A 12,616-nucleotide genomic window follows, 5' to 3' on the forward strand; every position below is an offset into this window, starting at 1 on the left:
CCCCCCCCCCCCCCCCCCGACGCCAGCAACTGTCAATCATATTCCGGGATGCGATCGCATCATGACAGCCTGTGCACACGGCCGGAGTGTGTGCACACAACCTATAGATGTGGCCGCTGCGTGTAAATGTGCAGCTGTGTCCAAGTCTAAATAAGGCCCATAGTGCAGAAAGGACTAGGGAGTAACTCTAACCTGTGTCTGTGAGCAAAGTTACAGAGCTATGGGTTACTCACCCTGCATTGCTGTCTCCTATGTCTCGGTCATATACTGTAGTGCAGAGTGTCAAATGATTGATGATCCCTGGCTGCTGACCATTGGACCTTTGCACTGCTGTCTCCCGTGATTTTATCAGTCTCCTCCAGGCAGGGATCATGCACATGGCAAATGATACCTATTAATCAGCTAACGCTGAGAAAAGTCAAATATACTGGGAGCCCTTGCACTGCTTTGCTGCAGAGTCATAGTAGGGGGCGTGGCTTAACACGTTTCTAAGCTCTAGCAGCCATTTCCTCTAAAGCAGTGCTGGAGCCTCTGCCCAATGACTGACAGGGGGCGTGCTTTCATGTGTGCTAAAGGCACAGCCCCGTCAATGAGGCAGCTGTATAGCTGCCTCTTTCCTCAGTTTTTTCAATGGGCTTTTACAGCCCGTGGTTTGGCCCCGCCCCCCGCTTCAGACAGTTTACTATTATCAATGGGAGGCAGAGATCTCGCTGCCTCCCATCAAGATTGGACTGCATTTTAAGGGGCAAAATTATTAGAAGAATGCAAAGAAGATAATTATGACACAGAATATGTGCTATAAATATCTTCTTTGTATTAATTTACTCATTATGACAGGGGAGGCACTGCCTCCACTGACTGCACGTCCCTGCTGTGGACCATACGCATGCGCAGAACAGCCGATTTTTAGCCTGATCGTTGTGCTGCGAACGGCAGCTAGCGATCAACTCGGAATGAGGGCCTATATACCATGGGAGGATTAGCCGGTGTGTACAGCATAGTTGATGCCCAATATATCTGCAGATATATCGGCGCATCTGGCTGTGTGTATGGGCAACTCACTGACCACCAGTACAGTGGCTGCAGGGACTGACGTCACAGCTGGGCGGGCATTAGAATTCATGCCCCCAGCTGTGACGATATGAGGACCAACATATCGCCTGGCTGTTGGTGTATATGCTTACTTGAATCGGCCGCTCTGCTGTTACGTCGGTGTAGAGCAGTGATGGCTAACCTTGACACTCCAGCTGTTGTTGAACTACACATCCCAGCATGCCCTGCATCAGTTTTAGCATGGCCAAATAGCAAAACTGTAGCAGGGCATGCTGGGATGTGTAGTTCAACAACAACTGGAGTGTCAAGGTTAGCCATCACTGGTGTAGAGTGTACCTAGCTTAAGTATTTTACCTGTCACCTCTATTTCCATTCCATTTCTCTTGTTTCTGCCTCCCAGTCCATCATCTGTCTGTGTCTCCCAACCTACTTTCAATGCATGTGTCTCCCCATCGCAGTCCTTTTCCTGTTTGTCTGCCCTTTCGCAGTCTATTTCCTGCATGTATATCCTCATCTCAGTCCCTCTCCTTTCTGTCTCCCGCCTCTCAGTCCATATCCTACATGTGCCCACCTCTCAGTCCATCTCCAGCAGGTGTTCCTCTTTACTTCATCTCCTGCATGTCTCCCCCCTCAGTCCATCTCCTGCCTGTATCCCTCCCCTCAAATCATCTTCTGCATATGTACGCCCCCAGTCCTGTACACTTTCCTCCCTCTGTTTCTTCAATGCTGTTTGCATGTTGTCCCCCATTCATGAGTACAGTATATCTCCATCTATCGCTCCCCTATATTCCCCTTTGTTTTCAGTTTTGTATATGTATCTTTTCCCCCCTTGGGTACCTCTGCCCCCTCACTTTATGTGTCTGTCCCTATCTTTCCCGATCTGTTTATTGACATCCTTCTGCTCAACAACCACTTTTATTATTATTAACAGTTTCTTATATACAGTAGCTTAGCATATTCTGTTGTGCTTTACAATTGGAACAACAGTAATAGGAGAAAACTGGCTACTAACATACAGACCTAGAGGTAGGAAGGCCCTGCTCGCAAGCTTATAATCTATAGGGAAATAGGCATGTATACACAAGGATAGATGCCACTTATTGCATAATGGTCCTGCCAGATTGCAAAGATTCTTAATGGGTTGTACGATATGGTCGCTCAGCAATGTTGGCCAAGAGTCAGGAGGATATGAAAGTGAAGATAGGCAGAAAATGTGAGGTTATGTATGAACTGTACAGAGGGGATGTAATTCAATAAGGAGGCATTGAAGGTTATGTGGGTTGGTCTGCAATCTGATAATCTTATTATTATTACAATTTATTTATAAGGCACCACAAGTGTTTCGCAGCGCCGTACATACAACACACATGAGAACAATACTGGGTATACAGAACTTAACATCACAGAAAGCTAAAGCGGAGCACAGGTAACAATTATCACCACAGTTCTCAGTACACAATACAGCTGAGATGTAAGAAAGCAAAGAAGTAATCAGCGTACTACTGGGGGCGGGCAGTTGTTGGAAGAGATGAACAGTCACGAGCAGGAGGAAATGCAAGTAGACAGTCACTGAGTAGGAGAGAGCTGTAATTGAAGTGCTAGAGAAGAGGGCTGTGAGAACAGGAGGAAAGAGGGCCCTGCTCTAAGGAGCTTACAATCTATGGTGAGTTTTCAGGGAATGCTCTAAGGCGCTTAACTGGAGAGGTGAGTTTTCAGGGAGCGCTTGAAGATTTAGTGAATGAAGGTGAGTCTAAGTGCTGAGCCACACATAGCGGCCAAGCGGGCCCTGCTGAAGGGACCTGCTTGGCCGCTATGTGTGGCCGTAGCCTTTTTGTGCGTTAGAGGGCATTCCCTTTTCCCTTATACTCCACAAAAACTTCTCTTGCCATGCACCTTTTCTAGTCTCCCTGTTCTTATTCTTTTCTGCTCTCTTCATTCCTTACCTTTTTCCTACTTTTCTTCTGAAGTGGGTGGTTTCCTGGTCAGGGGCAAAGACAAGACTAAAGGCCCATACACACTGGGCGATTTTGAGCTGAAAGCAGCTCACTTTTGGTGTTTTGAGCTGCTTTCAGCTCAAAGCGCCCAGTGTGTATGCTATGGAAAGCCGCTCACCCCCGCTGACATCGCTGGGCAGGGGGGAAAAGCGCCCAGTGTGTATGCACTGAGCGCTTTTCAGCCTAGCGATGTCAGCGATCATTGCTGTTTATACACGCTGGGCAAAAACGCCCAGTGTGTATGAACCTTAACTGTGGGAGAGTTGTGCTTTAAAAAAATAAAAATAAAATAATATACTGAAGTGTTGGATTCACCTACTGTTGTCATAACAGCATGTTAATGTCCCATGAGTGCCACTGCTGCCTATGTTTGTTTGTTTTTCTTTCGTTCCAGCTGTGGAAACTGAATCATGACGGACACCAGGTAACATTGATTTGGCAGCCATTTATATGTGTATACAGAGGGACACATTGGCGGCAGGCACTGGGACAGCATATCTGCTAAACAAAGCTCCCCACTGCAGCCTCTCCCAGCACCATGGTAGGCCATCAAGGTTGTTGGGCACTAGGCCCATGAGCAGTCGGGGAAAGTCTTCTGCCGGCATATTACCCGGCCCAGCTTGCCCCAGGCAGTACTCGGATACCACATAACTGATCTGAATATGGCAGATAAGCTTAATCATGTTACTGAGGTGCAGGATAGTAACATAGTTGTTGAGGTTGAAAAGAGGCGAAATGCCCATTGGGTTCAAACTGTATTCTATATTAAGCTGTGTCCATTAAAATGCACCAGCTGAAGTAATGGTTTCGTACCAATTGCCAACTGTATTTTGTACAACTCCCAGATACTTAATGTCAATATATTAAATGCTATAGCCTTGGATACTTTTTTCAGCTAGAAAGCTGTCCAATCTGTTTTTAAATGCATTTACAGAGTCCGCCATTATTACCTTCTCCGGCAGGGAGTTCCAAATCCTTATCGCCCTTACGATGAAGAACCCTTTCCTACGTTTTGTACGGAATTTTCTCTCCTCTAGCTTCAGTGAGTGTCCACGTGTCCTATACAGAGTTCTATTAATAAACAACTCCCCTGCTAACTCCTTGTAATGACCCTTTACATATTTGAAGATATTAATAATATCTCCTCTTAGACGCCTCTTTTCTAGTGTATACATATTTAACCTAGTAAGCCTTTCCTCGTTCTCCAGTGTCTCTAACCCTTTAATCAGTTTAGTAGCTCGCCTTTGAACTCTTTTGAGTTCCCCGATATACTTTTTAGAATATGGTGCCAAGAACTGAACACAATATTCCAGGTGCGGACGTACCAATGATTTGTACAGCGGCAGGATTACATCCTCGTCCCTTGTCTCAATACCCTGTTTTATGCAAGCACTTTACTTGCCTTCTTTGCTGCATTTTGACACTGTGTACTGTTATTGTGCCTATTATCTATGAGCACCCCCAAATCGTTTTCCACTACTGTTACCCCTATATTTTCCCCATTAAATGAATAGGATGCAAGTTTGTTTTTAATCCCAAAATGCATAACTTTGCATTTTTCAATATTGAACCTCATTACCCATTTAGACGCCCAGGATTCAAGTTTAAATAAGTAATTCTGTAGAGACTCCACATCTATTTCTGAATTAATTACCTTACACAGTTTAGTATCATCTGCAAAGATTGACACTGTGCTTCCCAGGCCTATTCCTAGATTATTAATAAATATATTGAACAGTAGAGGGCCAAGTACGGACCCTTGTGGTCAGGGCCGGTTCTAAGATTTATGGCGCCCCGGGCAAAATATGGGGCGTGGCTTCAATTGGGGGCGTGGTCAATGCGCTGAAAGAAAAAATGCAAATAAATAAAAAGTATACTTACCATCCCCGTTCCTGATCCAGACCCCCTCCGCCGGCGGCGCCGCTCTTCTCCTCTACTCTCTTCTATCTATGGGAGAGACGTTATTACGTCTCTCCCATAGAACAGCATAGACACTAGAGGTCAATTATGACCCCTAGTGTCTGTGCCACTATGCTGTGCGGTGCGCGATGATGTCATCGCGCATCGCACAGCAAAGGTCCTGTAGACGAAGGGAAACTAGACCGTAGCGTCTAGTTTCCCTTCATGGAGAGGACCTTTGCTGTGCGGTGCGCGATGACGTCATCGCGCACCGCACAACTAAGGTCCTCTCAATGAAGGGAAACTAGACGCTACGCGTCTGGTTCCCTTCAAAGCGGGGGGGCACAGCAGGGCACTGCGGGGGGCACAGTGGCGGATCTTGCCCTGGTGCGGCGCCCTCCGGAAGGCGGCGCCCCGGGCAAAAGTACCGCTTGCCCGTGGCAAGAACCGCCACTGCTTGTGGTATTCCGCTGACTACTGGTGCCCAGCTGGAGAACATCCCATTGACCACTACTTACTGTTCCCTGTTATCCAGCCAATTACCTATCCATGTACAAACAGTATTTCCTAGGCCAAGTTCCCTTAATTTGATGATCAGTCTCCTGTGAGGCACTGTATCAAAGGCTTTTGCAAAATCTAAATAGATCACATCCACTGCTTTTCCCTGGTCAAGATTATCGCTCCCTTTTCGTAGAAGCTAATTAAGTTTGTTTGACATGATCTGTCCCTCACAAACCCATGCTGACTCTTGTTAATAAACGTAGTATTCAGCAGATAATCCTCTATGCTATCCTTCAAAATTCCTTCCAATATTTTACCCATTATAGAGGTTAAGCTAACTGGTCTATAGTTTCCAGGATGATTTTTAGATCCCTTTTTAAATAATGGCACTACTTCAGCTATACCCCAATCCCACACCCGATTTAATTTTACTATTAATTATATAGGTCTTGTTCAGGGGTGTAGCTATACCTAATGGGGCCCGATACCAAATTTTTCAAGAGAAGAGGGGGTCCATGTGCAGTCTCCAAGCCCCCTGCTCTCTAGCCAGTGGCACAATGGAATACACTCTGGTGCTGTGCCAGGGGCTACTGTGCTCTTGCTGGTTTTAGAAAAATGGTGTAGCAGCCACTTTCTCGACGATGTACTGCGAATGTGTGAAACACCAGCAAAATGGCTACTGTGCCATTTTCCCATTGGTATGTACAACACTACCGCTGAGTCCGAGGAGGTAAGTATTGAAAAACGTAGGTGCAGGGCAGGGCCACACACTAGGGGTGTGTGAAATGTGCGGCTGCACAGAGTGCAAGGGCTCAGTGGGCGGCACAGTTGCCATCCCACTACCTGTTCTTTTGGTTAGCAGGGTGCCTGGAACAGCACACCACGGCCAGGATCACTGTGGACCCATCAAATGGGCACTCTGTATTCTATGTAGCGAAACACAGCATCCTAATGACGCCCCATTCAGCAATGCACTTACCAGAACTGCCAGCACCACCCCGAGCGCAATGTTGTGCCACTGTGCACTCTGTAGACAGAAGCGCAGGATGCATTTGAGACTTGCTACTGCCCTGGTACCCATGGAGCTCATGTGTCCCGTACACCCAGCACCCATTATAGATACGCCACTGACCCCATGAGCTTGTAATCTTCTCTGATCGCTAGACAACAGCGCTGCAGGAGCCGGTGGGAAACCCATTGTCACTCACGCCACATTGCATCTAATGCACCCGGCCCCACTACACCAAGACGGGAGACACGCGCTACCATGCACCCGGCCCCAGCACATCTCCCATCACGTATGTCCCGGACCCTGACACGAGCTACTGCTCATCCCGAGTCCCCACATGCGGCGGCTGCTCGGACAGACAGTCACACACACCATGGTGATGATGCAGCGGCGCTGCTGCAGGATGTGCCCCCTCCCTGTCTGGGCCGGTCCTCTGCTCCCCGGCGCCTCCCCCTCCGCCCAACAGCAGCAGTATAATCTGATGCACAGAGGAGACACATCAGCTGCCGCCCGTTATATGCTGCAGGCAGCCCCGCACCGAGCCCAGCCGCTGACAGCACCGGGAGCAGAGAGCACCGCGGCTTGGACACCGGCACTCTACAGAACGGAATACAGCGCTCACTAGCGGGATACAGATCCGAGCCCAGCATCCGCCGGGGGATCCCGGACTTCACCGGGGGTGTGATGGAGCCGGCAGGGCCCGGCGGGGGTACCCCTCCCCCGGTACCGGTAAAGAAAAAGCTGAACCGCGCTCCGTCCCCGGCCCGGCCCAAGGATCTGACCGGGTGGTCTCTGTCTAAGGCCCGTAGACCTTCTCCGGTCTCCCTATCTATCCTCCCTCCGGGGCCACGCCGATCGCTCCTCTCTCCCGGCAGCAAGAAGCAGGTGGTGCCGGCGACCCGTATGGGCGTAAAGAGCAAAGTGCAGGCGTCCCCGGGGACCCGGCGGGGAACGGACAGCAGCTCGGAGGGCTCCTGCGCCTCTGAGGAGAATAGCAGCAGCAGCCGGGGAAGCAGCGAGGAGGGCGGGGTGTCTGGGGCCTCCAGCCGCATCCAGCTCAGCACCTCTCTGGCCTTCTCCGACCTGACTGAGGACATGCTGGATGGTGGCACAGAGGGGCTCATGCGGGAGATGGAGGAGCTGCGATCGGAGAATGACTATCTGAAGGTAAGCGGAGCCGCATGGGCTGGCCTGCTCCTCGGGGGCGTGGCCACAGCTGCTATTGGCGCTGACTCTGCATGCTCCCACATGGATTACTGCTTAGGTTCCTAAATTGTGTGATGTGCAGCGCTCCCCTCAGTGTACTGTTTCAAGCTAAGGTGACTAACCTTTTATGCATTGTTCAGCTGGCCACACACGGCATGATTTTATGCACGATTTTGACGCATCAGAGTGATTGTTAGAAATTGTGCAGTTGCCACAAACAATAACGATCTGATGCGCGGGCCGGTGGGTCATTGGTCGTATCTTCAGATCTTCCTTACTGCTGGGAAGATCTGTCAGTCTCAGCAATTTGGCGCAGATCGTTCGTGTTTTTGCATGTCCGATTGTTAGGTTGCTTGTTAATAATGAACACTTTTCGCACAATATCGTTTGTTCAGTAATGCTGGGGAGTTCAAGGGAAATAATTTACGACATTGCATCGTTTGCGAGTTGTCTCGTGTGTGGCCAGCTTAGGGGTCACCGTATTCAATTAGCCTAGATTATTTTAATTAGGTCATGTTCCATCGAGTAATTAACATATATGGTGGAATATAATTAAGGGTGAGTCCTGCTAATACTATAGATACATTTCTTATTTAGTGTTCTCCATATTTGTGTAACAAATGCAACTTTTTTGTTTTTAACCAAAAATTAACAAAAAAGTGTGTCCTTTCAGGGCAAAATGCAGGAAGATGACAGTCTTAATACTCCCATGATGTCAAGTTTTTTTTAACAGCTGTCTTTGTAAACAGAAACAAAAAAGTTACCATAACGCAATAGTACTTTATAGGTATCTTTGGGTATCAATAAATGTTAGTTCTGCTGTAAATGGATGCAGTCTGGTGGTGAATGGTCACAAGGGCATGCATGTAGGAAGTTGTAGATTCCTCTAGCTTGTTACATCAGCTGTTTGTAGAGACTCTGCACCAGGTGTCCCCTGATGGTGTCTTTTGAGGACAGTTTCATCAGAGACAGACTGGTGTAAAAGTTTATACCATTTTTGGAATTTTCAAAAAAATCTGTTTTACTATGCCTAAATGGGAGACACCATGCCAAAACAATATATTCACTGGTTGGCAAGGCAGAATTGTTATGCTTAGTGTTGTTGGTAATGACAGCGTAGTGTTGCTGGCTTTTATCAAATGCAGGCTTTGGTTCTCCAGCTGTGAAACTGTAAATTACAGCATTACTTGCCAATCTTTAGCAGGCAGGCATGATGGGACTTGTAGTTATCCATAGCTTAAGAGACCCAGGTTACATATATCTCGAAGGATCAATCTTTCTTCTGTCTATAACTTATTTCCACTAACATATAACATTAAATATACGTACATTGGTGTTGATATCTACTTTCTTTCTTGCTTCTTGTTCACAAAGTTTATGACATTTAACTTCAGCTGCTCAGCATCCTAAAAATACAGAAAGAGTATTGGCAAGCACAGATGTTATTATAAAAGCTAAGTGCTCCCTCTGGCTTGGTGGAGAACTTTGGTTTTTATTTTACTTTTCTGGGTGGTCATATGTATATAATTACTGAATGGCTCATTATAACTCATTGGTGAGTCCCACTGCATTATGTCTTATTAATATTCTTTGATGTCTTCCTTTCAGCAAAATCACTATAATTCCCACTAGTTTCTGTGCTTCCTTGGTGGCATGCTATTTTCCCAATATATCCCTTCTGCCTGTCTCCCCTCACCTTTGTGTCGATATATAATAAACTGTATGTGTGATTATAACCGTTTTCATTCATAGCTGTCAGTACTGGCTGAACATGGAGACGGTTGTGCTCTGAGACATTGTAATGTTTATTAAATTAGTCAGATATTTAAGAGTATCTTTTCTTGGTTTGCTGTACATTTATTTTACTACAATATCTATCGGTCTGTCTGTTCTCCCAGTTTCTACTTTTAAATCCAAACTGCTTATTTTCAAAAGGAACCTTTTCTTCGCCATGTCTGCTCTGATTGGCCCAGTTTTCAAGCTTTTTATATACACAAAGACCCAACACACAGGATGTTCTCCCCCTTGGTGCACAGTGCCATAATTACTACCAGATGATCTCTGCTGCATGGGACAGTGTGCGACCCAACATTCTCATACAGTCACTCTCTGTCTTGTTAACCATTACATTAAGTCATCAGGAAACTCCTGTAACTCCATACTTAGTGTACGAGCATCTATCGGTGCGTTTCACTACCACTAGGGCTGGTGCTGTGTGTTATTATTTAGCCATGGGATCTACCTCATTTAGGATAGTGGGTCATAGTGCATTGAAATATAATGCGTGGATTTTAGTTTCTGCATGTGCTTCTAGCTATTTGCAAAAGAGGCATCTTATTTCTAGTGGTTTCACTTACACTATGTCTTTGCACGCTTGTGCGTGTTTGTGTCTGTATTTACAGGCAATATACAGTATTAGGCAGGAGGACTCTGGTTAGATTTTTGCCATCAGCCTTATTCCAGCTCAGTATAAAATCTAATGAGTCTACTGACAGTTCTGTTACATTGACGTCATATAGCCCCAGGTAACCAGTCTGCTAATTTTGCCATTCCCATATTCCCAAAAACAACATTTTTCTATTTACTGTATAAGTCTCATGTAAAAAGGTATTTTAAAACAAGCACCCCTCCATTCCCCAACTACATATTACTGAAAGATTTCTGGGGACCCAAAGTGAAAGAGAATGGCCCTCTTCATTTAAGTGTATAATATATGTATTGGCAGCTATTATTAATTATCCTTCACAAATAAGGCAGTGTGTATATATAATTGGATTTTCTGTAACAAATGTCTTTGAAAATGGCTTTTACTGAAGTCCGACAAGAGAATTATATTCAGAGCGATGTGTGCACTTTACCATTTATTAGAGTAGGTGATACACAGGACTGTACGCTTATTTTCCTGTGTACTAAGAGTGTGAGGACAAATGAGCGAAGGCACACTGTGCTTGATTGAATCCCACCACCCGATTGGATGTGCTGATTATACATTTAATATTGTTATTAGATGTTGCTACCAGCAACGCAAACCTTGCTTAGAATGGATGCTCCAGATCTCTGCCACTTTTCCTGAACCCTACTGATCCTGCCAGCTTATGAGTATTTTTAGTATTTATTGTGTAGATGGCGGCACTCTGAGTGGATAAAGGCAGACTCATTACAGCAACGGTTCTGTGCTTACTGCACATTCGTCAGGATCAGCAAAACATACTGTATCTATAATGTGATGGGTGCACATTGTGAAAAGTCAGACAATGGTGGTGGAGAAGACTCTGCCTATTACTATTATATTATACCCTGTCACCACTATTACTATCTTTATAATCTACAGTGAGGGTTACAACAGACTATACTGTACATGCTTTTTGTATTAACAGTTGTGTTTTGACAGACTTTTGTATAGTGTTTGTTTTTCTTCCATTTGTCTGCACAGCTGTCTTATTGATAATACAGGGCCCTGTAAGAACTCTTCTTCAATTAGCATAGTTTTTTTGCTAGAAGGGGATTAAATAGCGGTATTTTACCATCCGATTATTCCTTTGTTCAGTATTCTCGAACAGTTGCAGAATTTCAAACTTGAAACATTTGTAATTTTTCCTTGAATTCTAACTAAAAATGTACATCTTTATCACTAAGGGGGGTATTTATCAAAGCTTGTAGACAGATAACATTGAGAGACCTAAAGTACCTACCAATCAACTCTTAACTGTCATTTTTCAAACACTGGGGTAAATGTATTATAGCGGCTATAACACTTCCTGCTTCGCCTCACTACCGAGGTGAAGCAGGAAGTTACATCGATAAGATGTACTAACATCTTGTCTGCCGAAGCTCCCCACCCCAGCGATGCCCCCCTGAGCGCAGAGCTGATGCGCTGTGTCTCTTTCCAGGCCGGCTCCAGTGCGCATGCGCGGGATCTCGCTACTCGCACGAGATCCCCTGCGCACTCCGGAGCCGGCACCCTCCACAGCCAGGGACAGCTCTGTCCCTGCTGTGCTTTATGGGCATCGCCACCTGCAGCTGTTGGAATGGTCAGCGATGCTGACCGTTCATACATTGCCCGCACATATCGGCCTGCTATCTATTAGATAGCAGCGCCAATATGGACAGGGACGCTATGCACCCCTGTCACTGTGCCCACACCACCAGTGTCTTATTTGGAGGGGAAGCGGTGGCGCTGATACTACTTCTTGCCCATATCGCAGGGTAACACATTTACTCCACAGCCTGTAAAATGTAGGGCAGAAGCTGATTGATTAGCACTTTATCTCTCACAATTTTATCTCTCTACAAGCTTTGATAAATACCCTCCTAAGAATCTATACTAATGACGTAATTATCTGTGATTTGATAATATGGTGCTAGGGCTGTATATATTGTATATATTACCAATGGATGGTGATATAGTTTATAAACTATGTGAAAAATATTGTGTAAAGAATACAGAATTCCATGACTATAGATAGTAAATTGACCAACTTGCTAGACATTCAAAGGGGGGAATTCAGTTGTTTTGCGTATCTAAAAATCCAAACTAAACGGGGCTGTTTAGACGGCCAAACTATTTATTTATTTGTTTATTTATTAACAGTTTCTTATATAGCGCAGCAAATTCCATTTCGCTTTACAATTGGAAATAACAATGATATAACAAAACTGGGTAATAACAAACAGTCATAGAGGTAAGAAGGCCCTGCTCGCAAGCTTACAATCTGTAGGGAAATGGGCATGTATACACAAGGATAGGCGCTATCTATAGCATAGTTGTCAACCAGATTGCAAAAGTTCTTGGTGGGCTGTGTGATATGGTCATACAGCAATGATGAACCCGTGTCGAGAGGAAGGATGAGAAGACATGTGAGGACTGTACAGAGTGGATGCAATTTGGTAAGAAGGTTTATGAAAGTTATGTGGGCGGTTCTGGAATTTGATACGCTTGCCTGAAGAGGTGAGT

The 12,616-nt window shown here is 45.6% G+C and overlaps 1 protein-coding gene and 1 long non-coding RNA gene across 5 annotated transcripts in view; one reads left to right on the forward strand and one right to left on the reverse strand.

The window, feature by feature from the left end:
* Nucleotides 1-443, reverse strand: part of LOC135057838 (uncharacterized) — a 51,471-nt gene extending 51,028 nt beyond the window's left edge. Inside the window, exon 1 of the long non-coding RNA XR_010244402.1 lies at nucleotides 234-443. This is a non-coding gene — a long non-coding RNA (uncharacterized LOC135057838). The remainder of the gene's footprint in view (nucleotides 1-233) is intronic.
* A 6,461-nt stretch (nucleotides 444-6,904) lies between these two features.
* MTCL2 (microtubule crosslinking factor 2) overlaps nucleotides 6,905-12,616 on the forward strand; it is a 146,220-nt gene continuing 140,508 nt past the window's right edge. For 2 of the 4 annotated variants that reach the window (XM_063960135.1, XM_063960136.1), the window contains exon 1: nucleotides 6,905-7,623. In XM_063960135.1, coding sequence (XP_063816205.1) covers nucleotides 7,141-7,623 — 483 coding nt within the window. In that variant the 5' untranslated portion in view covers nucleotides 6,905-7,140. The remainder of the gene's footprint in view (nucleotides 7,624-12,616) is intronic. The other 2 variants (XM_063960133.1, XM_063960134.1) reach the window with 1 other exon arrangement.

The sequence above is a fragment of the Pseudophryne corroboree genome, chromosome 3, assembly GCF_028390025.1.
Source record: "Pseudophryne corroboree isolate aPseCor3 chromosome 3, aPseCor3.hap2, whole genome shotgun sequence".
NCBI classification, from domain to species: domain Eukaryota; kingdom Metazoa; phylum Chordata; class Amphibia; order Anura; family Myobatrachidae; genus Pseudophryne; species Pseudophryne corroboree.